A 17,896-nucleotide genomic window follows, 5' to 3' on the forward strand; every position below is an offset into this window, starting at 1 on the left:
GATTAATCTCGATTAACTATGGACAATCATGCGATTAATCGCGATTAACTATTTTAAGCGATTGACAGCCCTAGAATGATTTAATCAGTGTGTCTGTGACAGCCTTGTATGACTGGATTGTGTTGTTGCGATATTATATATAGGCCTATATGAATTACTTGTAAAACAGATCTTGGTTCAACACGGTAAAATTATTTGTGTCTAGTGGTGAAGGTCCAAAAAAAATATAGGACGGTGCTTCCAAGTGGTTTCAAAGTCCTGTTCGGGGTAAATAAATTTTAACAGTGAAATCACATGACTAAGAAATGTTGCACCTTGAACTGTCCGCTGCAGAACTCGGCTGTCAGCCTGCCCTGTGAAATGTGTGTGTCTGTATGACAGCCACTTGATAAACGGTAATTCGGCTGTTTCATTTATATGTTATATTTATTGAACTTGAAAGTGACCAAGCAACGGTTGAACACTTGCTGCTTTGTTTGGATCGCACATGTCTGTGTGTTTGTGTGCATTTGTGTGAGTGCTCCCTCACATGTAGACGTATGGAATCCCAGGAAATTATTAACAACTCAGTGCTAAAGTGCAGAGCCTCTTACCCACAGATGATAAAAACTAAAATGAGTCTGTACACTATCTGCTCAGCAGCAACCAGCAGACAGACAGTTAGAGACTAACTGGTGAGCATAGTGGAGCGTTTAGCAGCTAAAGAGACAGATATTTCCCTCAGGAGTTGGTGGAGACCAAAAACAGAGCTAAAAGAGAGGGAATATGGACATGAATGATCGTGTTGCTCTTTAACTGCTGGGTTTTGCTAGCAACTTGTGTTCACAACTTGTTTCCACTGCCCTAAATACACATCCAAAACAGATACAGTATATGTCAAGCTCCTGATCATTCAATATATCTAAACTATGAAGGGACAACATAAATCTGTTGGCTAACTGATATTCTTGACTGAGGACCGAAGTTAATCACTACCCCAATAACCTTGTAGAAGAAGGTATCATGTATAGACCCCTTGTCCATTAAGTGGAAACAGAGTAATTCTCTGAACACGTTAGTTAACGCTGGCTAGCAAGTTTTGTTGGCTTGTTTTTTTAACAATGGCTGAAGGAAATACTAATTTCCCTCAATATGTACTGTCACTCACTCTCCAGGATCACGAGTGTTAGCTGAGAAAGTTAACATTAACCAATGGGACCAGATTAGCCGACCTCTGAGCCAGGAGTCTCCCGGGAAACTCGGAAGGGTTGGCAAGTATGCCGTGACTTAATCATGACGTCGGCTGTAAAAGAGTCTATACTGTATATGCAATGATGACTTGATGACTTCCTTTTGAATTGAACAACTTTTTTCCTTCCTTACGTGACAAAGGAGCTGGCCAGTAGGCCGACGAGGCCGACAGCAGCGCCGCCCACTGCGGTAACTCTGCAGCCGAGGATGTCGGTGAAGACGCTGACGATGGGAGAACAGAAGAAGATCATCCCCATGGACAGGGAGCCCACCCATGCTGCAGGAGATACAGAGAGAGAAAGCGAGAGAGAATGAATGTACGAGAATACCTCACACAACAGTGACTGATCATCATTCACATCCAAAACAAAACCGTCTCCAGGAACACGGTGTTGTTTAATATTAATGCTACGGACGCTGACTACAAAACAAAGCCTGGTGATGCAATAATAGAACACTGTTGCTCTTGTATCCATGATGCACACATTTATTTACATTGCACAGTCAATTTGCTCAGGCAACCAGTCTCCAGATGTCTTACAGGTCATGAGTTTCCTGTTTTAGCTCTCGCTCATTAGTCATACTGTACATTGTTTGCATTTAAGTCCATTTTTCATTGTAACCTTGAAGAAAACATGTTCGGTAAATGACTTAAGACATGCAACAGCAGGAATACACATTGGCAGGGTGTGACAGAGTGGACAGGAAGGAGTGATCAGGAAAAACACTTGGGCGTGATCTGAACAAGAAGTACACGGATACCATGGGGGTAAGAACATAATCCACTTAACTTCTTCAGTAGACTCAGAAATTACTAAAAATGATCCAGGCAATAAACTAAACTAATAATGTTTCTAAAATAGCGACAAATCAAGGTACTTAATCATATACAATCCAATATTACCATGACGCAGTCCTGCCTGTTGGTCCAATGCAACTAGAGATATTAAAGGGATAGCAACCTCAGTATAATCTCTACTGGACAAATCATGTTATCTCATGGTTAAAGGGACACTCCACCAATATTATACATGTAGGTCAGTTTACTAGTCAAGAGGGGAACTACTCAGCCTGTGAAAACATAATATCTTCTGTGGCTCTGGAAATGCTTTTTCAAGTTTGAAAAAATAACGTTGATGATTTCATTAAATTATCTCAGCCTGTGCTTTGAGATTACACATTTTTTTGGCTGCACCGCAGAGGACCAGCCCTACAGACTCAAAAGTCTGTCACTGAGTGATGAAGTTACACGATTGGTCGGCCCAGTGTTGGAGTTTCCTCATAAGCCGTTACTTTTTCAAAATGGATTGACAACGGTTAGTGTAAAAGTTTCTAGGGAGTTTCCGGAGGCGGCGAGTTGCACTGGTCCATAGCCTAGACCTCAACTTTACGCGAATGAGGAACGGCCAACGTGACGCCCCGTCTCTCGAATCATGCCACGACGCTACCAGAATGCATTGCACGGCTGCTTACATAGACAATGAATGGGAAGCGTGGAAAGGACAGAGGCAGAGGTGTTCATCTACCGTTACAGGATTTAACATTATAGACATGACCAAGGACTTTTTGTGTGACAATTTAGCCACAAAATTCACAGACTGACTGTACACGGTCCAGACATATACTCGGTTTGAACCGAGCTTTGTTACAAACTGGGGTGTGGAGTTTGAAAGACCTGAATGTTTACCAGGCAGGGAGGGTCTTACAAAAATATGCTATTGATTGCATTATGGGAAATGTAGGATCCAGTGCTTTTGGTGCTTGACTTACTAGGGTAGTGGTTCCCAACCTATTTTCCTTGAAGCCCCCCCAACTTGTATCTAAGTTACAACCTCCCCATATTTTCATCTCCTTAAAAAAATTACAAATCCTCGAAACAAAATCCTCAATTTGAATAAAGTGAGTGTATTAAATGAGTCTTTTTTTTAAGAAATCAACTTTCTTTAATGAACATAACTTGTCAGTGTGTGAGCAAACAGTTTTTTGACCGCAGTGAAAATGTTGTTTTTGAAATGCTAAACGCCAACATAATCCATTGAAGCAGAATATTTCATTAGATAAAAAAATATTTGTGAATTTTGGAAATGACAATATCTATCTTTTTTCAATACATTTTGACTTTTGGACTTTACAATGATTATGATTTTAGTTATACATGTGCAAATCTAGGGCTGCACGATGGTGCAGTGGGTAGCACCTAAGGGGGGCCCGGACCTCAGGTTGGGAACCACGGTACTAGTACTACTCTATCTACTATATATCTGCTGTTTCAATTCTGACCATTATTTTTTTTTTATCTGTTTCTTGTAAATCCCCCCTCTCTATGAATGTATAAATGCTAAATGATATTGTCATATTGCCAAAGCCTAGGTTCAGGTTTGCATAAATCTCTTGGTACTGCTTTACCTGCACTCGCTGAGCAATATCTGTGAGACTAGATTGTATTTTCTCAGGCACAATAATGGCACTACGCCATTTCAAGCCAACCAAAGTGATTATATTTATTGCAAGTCAGATGTGCCTCTAAGAAATGTCAGCAGAGCTAAAACTCTGACAAATCAGGGCGACTACAGGAAACATCCGCAGCGTTTGCTTAATGCTCAGTCAGCAGTCTTCTGTGAGTCTAGGGTTAAATACCACTGTCACATGCTGCAGCAGATCTCTGACTAATATATGTTAAGATACATAGGACACATTTACAGCAATACAGATAGGCAATTCTGAGATAATCAAAAAGCACTGGAGGGCTTTATCATTGTGGGATTTATCAAAGAAAAGTAGAGCGAAATAGTGTTTAACTGTAGGCAGACTAAGAGAACTTATCTCTATGATCTTATCAAAAGTTGTTTTTATTAACGAATGGGCAGGCATGTATGGCCTGGGAGCAACAGATGTCGCTGTAGAAATGCTTCATAAATATCACGCTTTTAGATATATCGCTTCCAGCTTTTCTTCTTATCAAAGAAAAAAGGCAAACATGAAGAAGGGGAGTGAAAAAAACCAAAGTAACAATACTGACAAAGCACTCACGTACACAAATTGCATAAGCCCTTGTGCAGTGCCCTTTGACCATAAAGAGGATGGGGAAGCCGGGAGTGAGTGACATGTTTTGGTAGGAGCGACTGCCCGGGCCGCTTTTAGGTTTCCAGTGAAATCACATATCCTATACTAGATACTGTAACAGCATAGGTAGGGTTGAAAATGAGCACATGTGACACAGAGGTTGTTTTTCTCAATTCCGAAGCGAGGACAGAGGAAACTTGTGGGAAAATACAGAGCAGCTGGAGTTTGAGTGTTTTTGTTGCCTGTTTTTTAACGTGAGTAACAGGAGACCGCTGGGTCAAGTTTCAGGGTTATTACTGGTTTCACCGCTGTCTTTATTCTCCCTGAATCCTCATCTCACCCCATGCTGTCAGAGTATCATACACTCTCCGGTTGGCCCATAAGATAAAGGTTATGAAGCAGTACAGAATAAAAACACCAGCTACCCTTACAGGATTAATCACAACTGTACTGTGAGTTTGGATTAAAGTTAGACTAGAGAGAACACCTTTGTTTTAGTGTGCTAAGAGTCTCCAGTCAAGCAGCTCTGTCAGGCTGTAATGCTAACTGTTAAGAAAACCAAACTTTAACATGGATACAATTGAGTTTTTTCCCTCTTATCAGACCTGATGAAGTAAATGTAAAAAATGTAGTTGTTGTCACGGTAACATGCTCACAATGACAATATTAACATGGTGATGTTTAGAATTTAATGTGTTAACATGCCAAAGAATGTATATTGCCAATAAGTTAAAGTCAATTTTTCGTTCCATTGCAATATCAACACTTATCCGCCATTTTGGACTGAAAGCGACTACCGGACGCCAGTAAAAGGTACGCCTAAAAAGTGCCGTACAAAAGTAAAACTAAATTATTTCTATTCTATTGTCATATTCTACCGAAATAGCCTGTGTTGAACAATAAAATATTATAAATATAATAAGCACTTTCAGTCCAGAATGGCGTTAGCGGCTGTTGTAAAAAAAACAAAAAACACCAGAGTTTCGTCTCTTTGCTTCTATACTCTTTGACCACACTATTGCTAACATTAGCTAGCATGCAAATAAGTACAGCTGAGGCTGATTGTAATGTCATTAGTTTTGCTCATGAACGAAAGTATTGGACAAATTAAAATTTTGACCTGATGATGGCAATAAAGCAGAAGTCAGGGGATCACCAAAGTTATGATGATTCATCCTGAGGGGAACACAAATGTCCAACTTTCATGGCAATCCATTTAATATGTCAGCCTGCTGGTGGCGCTAGAGGAAAAGTCAGAGGATCGCCAAAGTAATTAGGATACATCATCTGGGGACATTGTTTGTACAAAATTTCATAGTAATCCATCCAATATTTCAGTCTGGACCAAAGTGGTGGACCGACCAACGGACCGACATTACCACTCTTAAAACCATGAGTTGGCTAAAAGTATTTCTCTCAGTTTGTCTCAGGTAACATTTTATACATAAATGTACACTTCAGGACCACAGTTGGGCATTTTTGTGCAGACATTTGGGACCTTCCCTCCCTATTTCCCACACTGCTGTGCTCCATATAATTGATATGAGTTTTATACAATGTACAGATGCTGAAGTTTGAGTGGTTAGACATCATTTGTCTTGTCAAAAATATAGCCAAACTTGCTCTCAATCCTTGAGTGAGTTAAACCAAACTTGACAAGATCAACAGATGTTTACCGGACACAGAGCAGCAATGTCCCTTAGTCAAATTCTGTACATATTTTTATTTCCACATATAAAAATACTGACGTGTCACCTATATTTAGTTACTGTTCTCTCACTCAGTGCCCTGCTCTGGTTTCCCTGTGTGAGCACAACGCACAGTCAAAGCTTCTTAGGATCTACTCCAGACACTGCAATCAGAAAAATGCCCCAAATTCAATGGGGTCCACTCTGCCTGGTCTCATACTTGTGGGGATATCAGCCCGCTTTAAGCTAATGTAATAAATGGCAGTGAACAAGAAAGGCAAAGAATCCCTCAAGGACAACAGGAAATTGCTGTTGTGGTTTCATCTGCTGGCTCTCTTGATTTAAAAGCATTTACGCTTCAGACAAAGAGGAATTCCAGATTGAAAAATGTAATATCAGGATTCTCTCTGTCCCAGTGACATCCACCGATAGCCGCGGGCCCCGCTTGGACACTGACAGACGAGGCAGAGTTGCCCTAAATCGTCTGTCTGCTTTGTTAAAGACTACTTGCTAGAAACCCCTCTGCTCTGAACCCGGTCACCCCACAATGACTGTACCTACAGCCATGAAAACTGCATAAAACTCTACCTATGTAAAAAACATAAAATGGATTCAAAGCCAATGAAGTGACACCTCTGAGAGTTCTTGAACTGCAGACTCTGCACTGAAATCTTGTCTGTTTTATACATGTCCCGGTATCAGCTGTAATCATGCTGTTTGACCCTCTTGTGCTGCAGAGAACAGTGGTACCAAACTTTTTTGTCTGACTTATCCCAACAGCACTATCAACTGTTTATTCAATATTTTTAGCTAACTACAGTGGAAACTGCTTATAGAGATCATGGTTACCAAAAGCTTGGGACGGAATCATTCCTCTACAAATGCTGTTTAAATAATGTGCTTATAGTAATCAAGTATTCCGCTTACAGTGTTCATTTTGGGTCTTTTCATACATGGCAACATATGGAGAAGAAAAAGTAAAACCATGGTAATTCTATTTTTTTATTTATTTTACTCCCATGATGCTTCGCCTCGCGGTAACCCATTTGCTTCCGGCTGGCTACCTGAGGCTGGGGCTGCGTGCCACACTGAAATCATGACGGGAGAAAGAAAGTAATATTTTTCTCTCAGTGAAAAATGTAGTCTCCTCGAAGCTTATGACGAACTACGGAGCCAACGAGACGCAGCAATGAAACTTGGTGTTCCTCAGGCTACTGCACCTTCTGTTGATTGAACACCACGGTTGAAGCCGCCCTCGTCAATGGATTGATAATGTCACGTAATGCCCCCTTGAGTGGGCCTACATTCGGCTATATTTTATATACAGTAATGTAATATAGTAATATACTGAATAAAATTCTACACAGAAAAGTAATTTAATTTGAAAAAAAAAAATGTAAACAGGTGTAGACTACCTGTATTTTGAAACAGTCAATAAAAATGCACTAAATAGCGAAGCTGTCCGTCTCGTTACTTTATATTCATGCAATACATATACAAATGTCAATAAGGGGGTAATCTGTATGAGAAATAAAGAACTGTTTATTCATTACTTTTAGCTAACTATTTCAGCTGTTTATTCATTACTTTAAGCTAACTATTTAAACTGTTTATTCTTTTAGTTAACTATTTAAACTGTGTGTGAAGCACAGAATGGCCCTCATTGATCCCTGATGACTTCACTTCAATTTGTGAATAAAAGAAAGCCCGCATTAAAGCAACTGGTTGAAGAGTTATCTATTAACCAAAGTGAGTGGAAACAGCTAATGGACGGGCATACTTGGCTCATATTGCAGTGGTGTGACAGACCCTTTTCCCGGCTTAGTCAAATAAACAGCTTGTCCCTGTAGCACATTCTAGGAATCTGTTGACTAAAGATGCTCAGGCTAAAGTGTAGTTCCACACCAGAGACCACTTAAAATGCTGCCTGTCTCGGGCTGTTGCACTAGAATAAACACAACCTGTGGAGGAAAAGGTGTTAATGAATCAATTGCTCTCACTGCCAACAAACCAGAAACAGGACAAGATGTCCCTCTGTATCACCACATTAACATGGAACAATGCAGTAGGGATTATGATTTCTCTCTGGGTGTTTTGCCATGATGTAGCCGTAATATTTATAAAACTGGCTTTTTCAAATGAAGTCTTTGTTATGTAAATGGTGGTAATAGATGTCTTTAGCTTATTATAGTTCATGTCAATGCTTTGCCTTACACTGTATATTCACTAGATTGCACATTTCAGTATCTTAAAATGTAAATATTGAGCAAATGCTATCAATTTTCACAGAAGGTTTTGGAGTTTGTCTCTTTTTACAAACAAGCACACACAACGAAATAATGCTCTGTTGTCCCAACAATCAAGTGGTCATATAACTTAGTGTTTAAGTTGACCAAATTAATAAAGGTTTAGGTTGGACCATAGGCACTTTTTACAAAACAATATTTATATACTATATCATATTATTTATATATAATTGGACATTCTAAAAAAGGCAGCCATGGAAGTATCCTGAAGAACACTTGATTTTGTTTATCTGACATCTCAATTTACTTAAAATATATTTAGTGTTACTAGAACACTACTTTGTCTTTTAACCCCTGTTTGCCAGACAGACATAATGATTTAATTGCTGAACAGTGCTGAACATTAGAGTTACATAAGAGACAGTCGTGTCTAGAAGGTAACAGGCAAATTGTGGAAATCTCATGAGATGGTTATAGTTAGGCATTGACCTTGAATGGTTGAGGTTAGGCATTGACCTTGAATGGTTAAAGTCAGGCATTGACCTGGAATGGTTAAGGTTAGGCATTGACCTTGAATGGTTGAGGTTAGGCATTGATCTTGAATGGTTAAGGTTAGGCATTGACCTTGAATGGTTGAGGTTAGGCATTGATCTTGAATGGTTAAGGTTAGGCATTGACCTTGAATGGTTGAGGTCAGGCATTGATCTTCAATGGTTAGGGTTAGGCATTGATCTTGAATGGTTGAGATTAGGCATTGACCTCGAATGGTTAAAATTAGGCATTGACCTGGAAGGGTTAAGGTTAGGCATTGACCTTGAGTGGTTGAGGTTAGGCATTGATCTTGAATGGTTAAGGTAAGGCATTGACCTCGAATGGTTAAGGTTAGGCATTGATCTTGAATGGTTGAGATTAGGCATTGATCTTGAATGGTTAAGGTTAGGCATTGATCTTGAATGGTTGAGATTAGGCATTGATCTTGAATGGTTGAGATTAGGCATTGATCTTGAATGGTTAAGGTTAGGCATTGATCTTGAATGGTTGAGGTTAGGCATTGATCTTGAATGGTTAAGGTTAGGCATTGATCTTGAATGGTTGAGATTAGGCATTGACCTCGAATGGTTAAGGTTAGGCATTGATCTTGAATGGTTGAGATTAGGCATTGATCTTGAATGGTTAAGGTTAGGCATTGATCTTGAATGGTTGAGGTTAGGCATTGACCTTGAATGGTTAAGGTTAGACATTGAGAGTTTTCACAATTTGCGGGCTACCCTCTAGACATGACCATAAGAGACCAGTGTTTAACTTAACAAAAAGACTCAACAGGAAGACACGGCTGTAGAAGCACAGGCATGTTATGTCTGTATTGATTTCTCTTCTTTTTTCTCCAAACTGACCCCCTGACATGTTTTTTTCTAATCATGTTAGCTAAAGTATGTTGTATTTTTTACCAAGTTTCTTTCTCCAACAAAAAATTGCCTCACAATGTCCTTATTTTACCCTGAGGGTGTTTGATAAAACTAAATAAATAGAAAGCCCAGATAATTACACATGTAAGGGCCTTGCGGGTTCCCTAGAAGTGTATGATTTAACTTTTTCCCATGGTCTAGTGTTAAAAAAGTTAACAAAAATCACAATAAATCGTAATATTGAATCGCAATACTAAAAAATCACAATCATATTGAATCGGCACCCAAGTATCGTGATAGTATTGAATCCGGAGATATGTGTATCCAGCCCTAGTGCTTATAGTGAATGCTAATTTGCAACACTTAAGTGAAGTCTTGAATGTTGGACTTGGAGTATTTTTACAGAGTGGTATTGCTACTTTTACTTGAGTAAAAGATATGAGTACTTCTTCCACCACTGTTTACAACACATCACCTCCTGCATTAAACAGGACAGTTTCTCTATGTGTCCAACCTGACTTTCCAAGTAGCCCTAACAACAATAAGTGCTACAACATAATAAATTCCTTAAATAAATCCTATATCTCTGAACAGCAACGGAGTTACCTCTGTCAAACTGCACTGTGACAGAGCAGCTGCAGAGACACAGCATCTACAGAGACGATTCTGTCAGTGTCCAACGCACACCTCTGGCCAGTCCTGTACTAGATGGAAACACATTCGTATCTGGGCAGGATCCAAGCTCACTGGATCTCCACAGGCAAGAACGAAGCCGCACACTGGGCTGAACTGCTGCTGCAGTCGAACCTGCACTTATAGCAGCCTCACCAGCCAGCTCACATTACAGTCAGAGCTTTAGACCCACTGACCTGGGGGTCACTGTACTGAACTCACTGTTGGCTCCCACAAAGACAGAGCATACTTTTTTCTGATGAGGACAGAGAGAGAGAGAGAGAGAGGGAGAGAGAGAGAAGAAGGAGGAAAGAAAAGGAAAGTGCAGGTGTAGAATGTGGAGATCCTTGGATTATACCCTGACAGAGCTTTGTTTCCTAAAAATGAAGGTGAAAACCCACTCACCTTCTAAAAAAAAGAATAGTGGAGCCAGCAGCAGGGTTAATGGGTTTACAAGCTGTGGCCGGTGTTGAGCTGAACATGTTTGGCACATAGCTGAGACTCATTACTAATGTCCCTCCTGAGGGGAGCTACAGTAACAGAAGAACAGACACAAGCGCTGTAACGTCTCCACAACTGGTTTGCTCTGAAATTTGCCAAAATAGATGTGTTCTTTGTAAATGTAGAGTCTGGATGGGACTGAAGAGCAACCAACAACAACTCTCCTATTACTAGTGACCAGAGTGTCGGAGAGTAAGTGGGTGTGGGATATTAACTGCAGAGAATGTGTTTTCAGCTTACAGGATGTCCTCCGATAAGGGGCTCCGCCTGTGCACCTTAGTGTTACACTGATCCAGTCTAGTCTTAAGTATGAAAGCCCCCAGAACCAATTGCGATTCATAATTAATCCCTATTTGGACAGGATTAGCTCAACAGGAGGAGGTACACTGCAAAGAAAATCCACCTGATCCTGATTTGATTTCATTGAAAAGACATGAAACTAATTTAAGTGATGTTGTGCTTCCAATGCAAATGAACTAGGGCTGTCAATCGTTTAAAATATTTAATCGCGATTAATCGCAAATTAATCACATTTTTTATCTGTTCAAAATGTACCTTAAAGGGAGATCTGTCAAGTATTTAATACTCAACATGGGAGTGGACAAATATGCTGCTTTATGTAAATGTATTTATATATTTATTATTGGAAATCAATTAACAACACAAAACAATGACAGATATTGTCCAGAAACCCTCACAGGTACTGCATTTAGCATCAAACAATATGATCAAATCATAACATATCAAACTGCAGCCCAACAGGAAACAACAGCTGTCAGTGTGTCAGTGTGCTGACTTGACTATGACTTGCTAAACTGCATGTGATTATCATAAAGTGGGCATGTCTGTAAAGGGGAGACTCGTGGGTACCCATAGAACTCATTTTCATTCACATATCTGGAGGTCAGAGGTCAAGGGATCCCTTTGAAAATGGCTATGCCAGTTTTTAGTCGCCAAAATTTAGTGTAATTTTGAATTATTTAGGTTTTCTAGTTTCATATGATGCCAGTATCTTCACTCTAGCTTTAAAACTGAGCCCGCTACAACCTAAAAATCACAAGTTGCGTCAATGCGTTAAAGAAATTAGTGGCGTTAAAACACATTTGTGTTAACGCATAATTATTGCCCTAAAATGACCATTTTGAGATTTTTCTTAAATTGGAGGTTATTTTGTTAATAATAGTGGAACGGTCTGCCGTGTTTGGAGATATCGACAAAAGTTTTATTTGAATTAAATGGAATTGTCCCGCTGCACTGGCAGGATCTTTCACAAAAAAAAAACGTTAAGACTGATTCAAGCTCTAACTGCCTCTTTTACAGTGTGGGGGTGGTGGTATAATCGTTACTGGCACGGGTCCACGGTTTCAGTCCCATCCTTTTCTGTCAGGTCTGATAAGATTTATGTGGCTTTGACAGCAATAATTTCACCTGACATAAATAGATGAAGGAAAAGCAGCTGCAGCTTGAATTAATGTAATAACTCAAAGATTCCTGCAGGTGAAGCCTGACTTCTTCTCAGCATGGAAGCACCTGAGGAAATTCTTGCTACTATTCTCAGAAACTTCAGCCCCCCTGACAAACTGTAGAATTAATGTGGTCTTACAGTAAAAATATGACTGTACAGCTGTTGCTGTTTGATCACAAAGAGCCCAGTCATAACCCCAATCAGGGCTTCACGGTGCTGCAGATACACATCTGGACATGAATGGACCATAGAACCACAAGTAACACTCCATCTACTGCTGGTAGCAGCTGGAAGCCATTTATACTGGACCGCTCCGCTGGAGGCTCTGGAGGGGGAGAGGCAGTGAGGAGCGCCAACTTCTTGTGCGCTTGCATCCCAAGTTCCAACTCAATGTGTTTTCTGGCCTCAGAGCACAGGAAGTGAAACCTTATGCCTGATGACACAGCACCAAAGTCGGGGAGCGACCACAGAGTAATTTATGGATGTGCACACGGAGGGAAAACATATCATATGCATGTTTGGAACGGCTTCTCTCTGCAGTGGATACAACAGGTCCATATGAAATATGTCAAATGGGAGTTGTGGGCCCAGTGTGTCAGAGGAAAGGGAATGGGGTGGTGTGTCGGGGCTGGTTGGTGATTGGGGGAGCTTTTCATCCACCCCCTTTTTAAGTGCAACAGTATAGAGATGGCTCCAGGCCACAGGCCTGACTGCTATCTGCATTCAATCTGAGAATGAAGCCACATCAAAGTTTTACACAAATCTACTGAGCTGCAGACGAAAGGTGACTTTAGATAAATCAAATAAAAGTAATGAAATAATTTTTAACCTCACAGATCCCTATCGTTTATTTCTTAGTGTGCTGAAACAAAACAATGAAACGCTCCATAGCTGAGCTGATAGTTCTCTGTGGGTTCATCACTATGAGTGGCATCTTTCATATTACACAGTCATTTGATCCTTTGTTACTATAAAAATACTGATTAGAGCCGTGGATGTACAAAGTACCATTTTTTTAAAGTACTTTTTATTATAGCTTTTACAAGTTGGACAACTACCAATAACAACTGAAGCTAAATAAAAAAATATAAAAATATACTGTAACTAATGTAAACTAGCAAACCCACACTGACTAATACAAATAATTCAAAAATACAGAATTGTTTATATATAATAAAACTGGATTTATAATAAAATCCTAATGTCCTAAGATTTCAAAGACGCCTGTATAAAAAAACAAGAAAAGATAAGATAAGATATTCCTTTATTAGTCCCACAGTGGGGAAATTTGCAAGCATTAAAACTACAAGGAACTTTTGGATTGACTTTGGCTAGGGCTGTCACGATATCAGATTTTCATTACATGATTATCATGGCCAAATTAATTCACGATGACGATATCATCGCGATATCTTTATAAAGTTTAAAAAGTAAAAAAAAAATGCTATCAGTCTTTAACTTTGTTTATTGTGTTTTTTTCTTGTTTTTGGCAAATGCCTTACACTCAAAATATGAGTGTAGGGAGGTGGAGAGAGAGTCTTTAACCACATATTGTTAACACTAACTATTACGGTTATCGCCACTACCCGTTTATCAAGACACCCCTAATTTTGGCGGTCCCTGTGGACAAGAGCGGTGGTGTTTCCGAGCACCAGAGTCCCTTTAAAAAACTCGAATTTCACTGTGGCAGGGTCTGACAGTCTGCCCCGCTCAGTCCTGGTTCTGGTTCTCCCGTGCCTCCCTTCGCTCCAGCGGGCCCAGCAATACGGCCTGGGCCTCCAGCAGCGTGGTGTCGGTGTTGGCTACCAGCGAGGTGAAGCTCTGCACGTTCGCAGGCGGCAGTGAGGCCGGATCGGAGTCTGAGCTGAAGGAGTTTCTGGTGTACCTGCGTGATTTTTTCTGATTTAGCGAGGATTGGACCCGACGGCACCGATGAGAGGCATTAAGAATACCTACATAAAAATAACCAATCTTCTCGCTGATGGTCTCGTTTGCTTTCGTAGGTCATATAGAGGCATCGGTATCAAATGTTTCATAACCATTAAAAGTTCCTCACAGTAATTCCAAATATAGACAGGGCAGAAAAGAATCAAATGAAAGAAATTATCAGAATAAACCTGTAAAGACCAGATAACAAATAGGTCACATAAAAAAGACCGGACTGATCATAATACCTCAGAATCTTGTTATGTGCTTTCATACGGTGTATGTGATGTATGATGAGCTCTGAGTTGTTCTTTACAAACTTAATTACCTCCAGGACAATATATTGTTTTGTCCAGTGCTACATCAGGGACGCAGAAGAGAGTAAACAGAACCCTCTAAACTATACTGATTCAGTACCAGCAACAGATACACACCTTTAATTCCTCCCTGGTTGTCTGACTACAGAGCGAGGCCTTCACAGCCAGCCTCTCAGACGGTGGCCTGATGATGCATGTCATGTGCAGGAGGCCAAACAATTGGTCCTCCTGCTGCCACTGAAGTGCTGCTCTGTTCTAACATGTTTACCTGCTCTTGGCTTTATCTCTTGACAACCTTCACCTAACCTCAGGCCCACAGCTTACACACGCCTGAGATGAAACGGCCTGTCAAATATTAACCTGTGTAGGCTTCAAACTTGTCAAGGTTTTTTGGAGCTTTTCGATCCATGTATTGTTGTTGTTGTTTTTTTCTTTTTACTTAAGTTGCCCACGCAGTGCCAGCTGTTGGAGCTCCTGACTCCAGTCTTTTAAAGTCTTTAGGATATACAGAAACAGGCATACATTTTAATCCAATCACAATATACATAATTTAATAAAAGACATACATGAAAATCTGCTTGGGAGCAGCGTGGGCTGATTCCTGGGTGGGGTTCTGCTGCTATTTTAAGGCTGAGAACAGTTCAATTTAGATTTTAAGAAACCTTAAAGCAAGACTACGTAGCTTTTGAAATAAGAAATAACCTCCTTCCTCCTTCTACAAATGAAAAGCTTGTTTCATGAACAATAAAACACACTCTACTCAATCCAATGCACTCAGAGGTTTTGCTGCTACAGCCTTACTTGGTCTGGTATGACCAGCTTCTAATAGTGGCTAAAGTTAGCTAATGTTAGAAAACTTGATACTTAATATTGATGTGTAACTGTCATTACTGAGTCTGTTCACTGACTTTATGACTACCCCTGTTGTGCTATTCTTACACTGTATGTTAGCATTTACCATTAGTTGCCACTTTGTGGCCGCTGTTCAGTAATCAGCAATCTTGCTTTGATGCAGGACTTAGCTATTCATGTTTTTAATTGCAATCAGTTGATGGACATAAATCATATTTGGGACTGCCCATGCTATTAAATGCACTATTTCTTGTCTGGGAGACTCCCAGTAGGGAATGGGAATCGCGGAGCATTCTGGGGCGCGCGCCATTGTTGGAGACTAGCGTAAAAAGATTCCTGATCATGATCTGGATCGCCACCAAAATCAAAAGGATGATCATTGTGCCACACCCCACCCCTCCAAAAAATTTCATTCAAATCCATCGCAGACTTTTGGAGTAATCCTGCTAACGGACAAACAAACCAACAAACCAACAAACAAACCAACGCCGGTGAATACATAACTTCCTTCCTAAGCCTTCAGCCTTGAGGGAGGTAATGATACCTGACCAAATCCATACAAACAGGTTCTTTAGATTAGATAAACCAACAATGGCACTTTGCCTTGAGCTAGAAGAGTTAACATCCAGAAGGAGTTGCACAAACCAGCACTGGGTCAGGGTCCTATTTCTTGTTGGTGGTTTTACAGCTACCGCACTTGAACTACATTTCATCTAATGTTGGCAGAGGGAGGTCAAACTCCAACCAATTACTGGCATGTCAGCTGCCTACTACTGCAGTGAAGTCTGTTGCTGTGTGTTATAGTGATCGTGAAACACATATCCTGGCTACCTCACACTCAGCATGACACGCCAAAAACAGACAGTGATACTAAAACAATATTTTCAACTTCACCGTCCAATCCAGCGACAAAACATCTGATTCATGTGTCGTTCTCCCCTCTATGTTTTCCTTTCACGCCGAGTGAAAATAATATTCAGCCAAAATATGTTCATATGACTTCTTGTTACTGACGTGAACGTCAGTAAACCACGTGAGTTCAGGTTACTACTCAAGATTCATCTAAATGGCACAATCAAGGACTCTAGACCTTCTGTTTGGTCCAGAGGTCTTTGGCTGCTCCAACATTAGACGAAAGGCAAGTGGCTTTTCTGGCACGAGGCCTAGGAATAACCCCATCTGGCATTCCCACAGCGAGGGAACCAGAACCTGCAACACAGATGTGAAGGCCACTGACCTGATAGTTCAAGCCAGTCTATGGGCTGGACTTCCCCGCCCCAGCATTACGCACTGTGATTGGTTGAAGGCCATTTCCAATTTCCCAGCTTTGTGCACGTTCTCTTTGGCACTAGAAAAGACAACAGCTGCCATGTGATAGCTGCGGACGTCAATCAGCCTGTCATGATAAACCTGTCTACAACAGAATATGTCCCATTGGGGAAATTCATCAATGTCCAGCTGCTTGGTCCTTTGAAATGTCTTCATGCCACAAGACTAAAGAAATGCAATTCACATTTTGTCTCAAGCCGCAAACCGTAAACAAGATTTTATTGTAAGAAGCTTAGCAATGATTTTCTTTACTGTTGATAATGTGATATAACAGGCCTATATGTTAAATAAATGGGACGATGCGTCTCCACTTCCTCCGGCTGTACAAAAGTGAAGCCAAAATATCCCGGACAGTAGTGATCCTGGAGTGGAGTTGTATCCAGGTCCCACTCATGCACGCGCCCAACCCAATCGCGAGCCGAGCACGGCCACAGCTTGTTAGCACAAGGTAGCTCTTTGGCTTGAAAGACACAACAACAAACCAAACTTATCTGAACATACATCAGCGTGATAAGAACTACCTAAAATGACAGAAACCATCTTTGGGAAAGATTTATTTGACGTGTTCTTTGGCGTTTTAGTTTGACCCATGTCCCATCCACTAACATGGAGGAGGCAGGATTTATGACCTATACTGCTGCCAACCACCATCACTTTTGGTCATGTCTAGATGGTTACCCACAAGTTGTGAAAACGTGTGAAAACTCTCACGAGACTCGCTACTCGATGACCTGTTCTAACCTTAATCATTTGAGGTCAACCTCAACCATTTCGTGAGAGTTTCGCTACTTATGGTAACCTTCTAGACACAACCTTCACTTTTGGGGAGCTGTCATGTCGTCCATCTTTATTTACAGTCTCTACTTTGAGCGATGTGATCACAGATAGAGAAGTTCTGACCAGAAACTTCAGTGGAAAGTGTAGCTAACACTGTAGAGATCCTGCTGAGACAAAAATGTGCCTTACAGTGCAGTTTCTTAATGGTGTTTTTTTTTAGTTGTTTAAATCTCCTTATGGTTAATCATAAAGAACCCTTCTACAGCCTCATCCAGCTAAGAGTGAGTTAATTAAATAACAGTGAGCTCTGTGGGGCTGTAAACCTGCCTACTGCCTTATCAGTACAGGAAGATTAAACCATACAAGGCACTAATTCAGATGAATTATTAAAACAATAAATGTAGCATGACATCTATGAAGCAAC

The 17,896-nt window shown here is 40.5% G+C and overlaps 1 protein-coding gene across 1 annotated transcript in view; it reads right to left on the minus strand.

Annotated features, from left to right (window-relative positions):
- Positions 1-17,896, minus strand: part of slc16a10 (solute carrier family 16 member 10) — a 52,371-nt gene that overhangs the window by 20,129 nt on the left and 14,346 nt on the right. Inside the window, exon 2 of the mRNA XM_037751732.1 lies at positions 1,363-1,507. Within this exon, the coding sequence (XP_037607660.1) occupies positions 1,363-1,507 (145 nt within the window). The remainder of the gene's footprint in view (positions 1-1,362; positions 1,508-17,896) is intronic.

This window comes from Sebastes umbrosus, chromosome 18 (genome assembly GCF_015220745.1).
Source record: "Sebastes umbrosus isolate fSebUmb1 chromosome 18, fSebUmb1.pri, whole genome shotgun sequence".
NCBI classification, from domain to species: domain Eukaryota; kingdom Metazoa; phylum Chordata; class Actinopteri; order Perciformes; family Sebastidae; genus Sebastes; species Sebastes umbrosus.